Source organism: Mandrillus leucophaeus, unplaced genomic scaffold (assembly GCF_000951045.1).
Source record: "Mandrillus leucophaeus isolate KB7577 unplaced genomic scaffold, Mleu.le_1.0 Scaffold163, whole genome shotgun sequence".
NCBI lineage: Eukaryota > Metazoa > Chordata > Mammalia > Primates > Cercopithecidae > Mandrillus > Mandrillus leucophaeus.
Window position 1 is genome coordinate 2,300,454 of NW_012101621.1, and position 4,308 is coordinate 2,304,761.

The 4,308-nt window shown below is 42.9% G+C and overlaps 1 protein-coding gene across 1 annotated transcript in view; it reads left to right on the forward strand.

Annotated features, from left to right (window-relative positions):
• The window catches only part of RPGRIP1 (retinitis pigmentosa GTPase regulator interacting protein 1), a 100,412-nt gene that overhangs the window by 59,759 nt on the left and 36,345 nt on the right, over positions 1 to 4,308 (forward strand). The window contains exons 19-20 of the mRNA XM_011976296.1: positions 83 to 105; positions 1,993 to 2,119. Of these exons, the coding sequence (XP_011831686.1) occupies positions 83 to 105; positions 1,993 to 2,119 (150 nt within the window). The remainder of the gene's footprint in view (positions 1 to 82; positions 106 to 1,992; positions 2,120 to 4,308) is intronic.

Sequence of the window (4,308 nt, forward strand, 5' to 3'; positions counted from 1 at the left end):
GTTATCTTCATACTCCCAATTTACATTTCTTCAGGTAGTTGATTGAGTATAATCTATATCCACTAGGTTTTTCTCCTTGCAGAATGTGAAATATGGGACCAGAAGGTAATCTAAACCTCATGTACTATATGGTCATCTATTTATAGTCATAAATAATAAAAGAAGACTATTTCTGTGGAAGCCTAATTGTTAGTTATTGTTTTAATGTCGCTGTTCTCCATGAATTTCAAAAGATCAAGACTGGCCAGGCACGGTGGCTTACACCTGTAATCCCAGCAGTTTGGGAGGCAGAGACGGGCAGATCACCTGAGGTCAGGAGTTTGAGACTAGCCTGGCCAACGTGGTGAAACCCTACCTCTACTAAAAATGCAAAAATTAGCCAGGTGTGGTGGCAGGTGCTGGTAACCCCATCTACCTGGGAAGCTGAGGCAGGAGAATTGCTTGAACCTGGGAGGCAGAAGTTGCAGTGAGCCGAGACCATGCCATGTACTCCAGCCTGGGCAACAAGAGCAATACTCCATCTCAAAAAAAAAAAAAAAAAAAAAAAAAAAATCAAAACCGCCAGTTAGTACTCGCAAGAAGCTAAAATCTGCCTGGTTTCAGACGTCTGAGTGGAGCTATCAGAGGCAGGATGCTGTAGTTGTTGAAAAAGAAGCTTATTAATATTTTAGACAAAGATCTAAGGGTATTAGGTAAAGGCCGTCAATAAATGAAAAGAGCCTGATTTTAAGGCCATTTCCACATATGTAGACAAAGCCTTGTGTCCTTTAGCAGCCTTTGCTTTTGCTGCCCCTCAGACCTTTTCCCTTTGAGACCTCAGTGAAACGGACAACCCAAGATTTTGAAATTTTACAGAAGAGGCACAGCTTGCTGTCCAGTTATCTAATGCTGTGTAACAATCTACTCCAAAACTTAGTGACTTAAAACAACAATGATCATTTCTTTGGCTCACTACTCTGCATGTTAGGCAGGTCTCATGAAGAAGGCTCATTTCTCCTCTCTCAATGTGGCATGAGATGGGGTAGCTCAGCTAGGGGACTGATGGGTTTAACTTGCAAGATGGCTCACCCTACTCGCTGATCAGGTGCTCCTGGCTGTCAGCAGTTGCTTGGGCTTCCTCACAGGTTGGTAGCTGAGTTCCAAGAGAGCCAGGTGCAAGTCCATGGCATTTTTGTGTTCTGGCCTTAGAAGTCACATAGCATCACTCCTACCATACTCTTTCAGTTGAGACAGTCCAAAAGATCCACCTTAGTTGAAGGGGAGGGGACAAAGACCCCAGCACTCAATAGGAGCAGTGTTAAGGTCAGTTGCATTGTGAGGAGAGCATGTGGGATGGGAGAGATCATTTGAGGCTATCTTTTTTTTTTTTTGAGACACAGTCTCTTGTCACCCAGGCTGGAGTGCAGTGGCTCGATCTCGGCTCACTGCAACCTCTGCCTCCTGGATTCAAGCAACTCTCCTGCCTCAGCCTCCTGAGTAGCTAGGACCACAGGAGTGCGCCACCAAGCCAGGCTAATTTTGCATTTTTAGTAGAGATGGGGCTTCCCCATGTTGGCCAGGCTGGTCTAAAACTCCTGACCTCAGGTGGTCACCTGCCTCGGCCTCCCGAAGTGCTGGGATTACAGGTGTGAGCCACCACGCCCGGCCAGAGAGGCCATCTTTGGAAAATACAATCTGCCCCACCCAGTTGCACTGCTTTACCTCAAGCTTGGCCATTTTCTTCAACCCCCACAAAAGGACTTCCTTCTTCCTCCCTTACTCTCACCCTTCCTTCCTGCCTTCCTTCCTTTCTGTTTTTCCTTCTTTCCCTTTCTTTTTTTGAGAAGTGAATCCTGTATGTTTAGCAAGCTTCTGAATAAGTGTACCTTTGAAAAAGAGGGTTTGATTCTTAGTAAGTGAAGACAAAATCTAGACACTTGGAACTAGTGACCAGACAGTGGATTGGAGATGTGTGTGCTGGGTCTTTTCTTGGGCTAGAGTGCTTTGAGACAGTTCTATAACTGCAACCTCTTCTCTAGCAGATAAAGAATCCTCTGAACAAGGTTCTGAAGTCAGTGAAGCACAAACTACAGACAGTGATGACGTCATAGTGCCACCCATGTCTCAGAAATATAAGGCAGTAAGTACACTGGTGTAATCATTGCATACGAGATAAGACTATAAATAATGACAGTGACCAGGCATGGTGGCTCATGCCTGTAATCCCAGCACCTTGGGAGGCCGAGGTGGGCAGATCACCTAAGGTCGGGAGTTCGAGACCAGCTTGACCAACATGGAGAAACCTCATCTCTACTAGAAATACAAAAAAAATTAGCCAGGCGTGGTGGCGCATCCCTGTAATCCCAGCTACTCAGGAGGCTGAGGCAGGAGAATCGCTTGAACCCGAGAGGCAGAGGTTGCAGTGAGCTGAGATTACACCACTACAGTCCAGCCTGGGCAACAGAGCAAGACTCTGTCTCAATATAAAAAACAAAAAACAAGTCAGTGTTTGTCTTGATTATTGAGTTTTTGGCACCCCTTCAAATTTTATGCCTAAGGTCCGTGCCTCAAATGCCTTCCTCTAGTTCTGACAGTGGTCAGAATAGTGGTTACTCCTAGGAGAAGGGGAAGATGGTTACCAGGAAAGGACACGCTTTGGGCATCTGGAGTGCTACCAACGTTCTATTTCTTGGCTGAGTTGTGATAGAGATGTTCATTTTACAACAATTTAATAAGCTGAACATTTATATTTCATAGGTTTTTCTATGTGCTTGAAAAATGTAATAATGAGAGGAAAAATATAAAGGCAGATATGAAAATATTGTGAAAAGGGAGTCTTTACTACTTAAAAAAAGCTTTTTTTCTAAATCTCTAGAAGTATTTTATGTATATTATATATATGTGTGTGTGTGTATATATATATAAAATTATTATTATTTTTTGAGATGAAGTCTCTCTCTGTTACTCAGGCTGGGGTGCAGTGGCACAATCTCAGCTCACTGCAATCTCTGCCTCCCAGGTTCGAGTGAGTCTTCTGCTTCAGCCTCCAGAGTAGCTGGGACTACAGGTGTGCCCCAGCATGCCTGGCTAATATTTGTATTTTTAGTAGAGACTAGGTTTCATCATGTTGTCCAGCTGGTCTCAAATTCCTGGCCTCAAGTGATCCACCCACCTCAGCCTCCCAAAGTGCTAGGATTACAGATGTGAGCCACCACACCTGGCCTAAAAGTATAATTTTTAAGCTTTTGAATGTATTTGGCATAACGTAAATGGGAAGAGCTAAAAGCATAATTTTTATGGTTTTGAATGTATTCGGAATAACTTCTTAAATGGGAAGAGCATAAATGATTTTTCTCATGAGAAGGATAATTTTTCTATTGATTGCATAATCCCATTTTTCCATCAAAGTTTACTCAGTGTAAGGAAGGTTAACAAGAATAACCAAGCCCAAAGTTTCCCAGAGCCAAATTTACATGACTGGCAAGAAATCCTGGTTATAAGAGAACAATTCCATTCTTATGATTAGCAGACAATGGAATATTATTAATCATTAAATAGTAGAATAAATGGTAACACTGTATCTAGATAGCTTCAGTGTATCCAGACCTGAATGCAGGGTTCCGGTTATCTTCATACTCCCAATTTACATTTCTTCAGGTAGTTGATTGAGTATAATCTATATCCACTAGGTTTTTCTCCTTGCAGAATGTGAAATATGGGACCAGAAGGTAATCTAAACCTCATGTACTATATGGTCATCTATTTATAGTCATAAATAATAAAAGAAGACTATTTCTGTGGAAGCCTAATTGTTAGTTATTGTTTTAATGTCGCTGTTCTCCATGAATTTCAAAAGATCAAGACTGGCCAGGCACGGTGGCTTACACCTGTAATCCCAGCAGTTTGGGAGGCAGAGACGGGCAGATCACCTGAGGTCAGGAGTTTGAGACTAGCCTGGCCAACGTGGTGAAACCCTACCTCTACTAAAAATGCAAAAATTAGCCAGGTGTGGTGGCAGGTGCTGGTAACCCCATCTACCTGGGAAGCTGAGGCAGGAGAATTGCTTGAACCTGGGAGGCAGAAGTTGCAGTGAGCCGAGACCATGCCATGTACTCCAGCCTGGGCAACAAGAGCAATACTCCATCTCAAAAAAAAAAAAAAAAAAAAAAAAAAAATCAAAACCGCCAGTTAGTACTCGCAAGAAGCTAAAATCTGCCTGGTTTCAGACGTCTGAGTGGAGCTATCAGAGGCAGGATGCTGTAGTTGTTGAAAAAGAAGCTTATTAATATTTTAGACAAAGATCTAAGGGTATTAGGTAAAGGCCGTCAA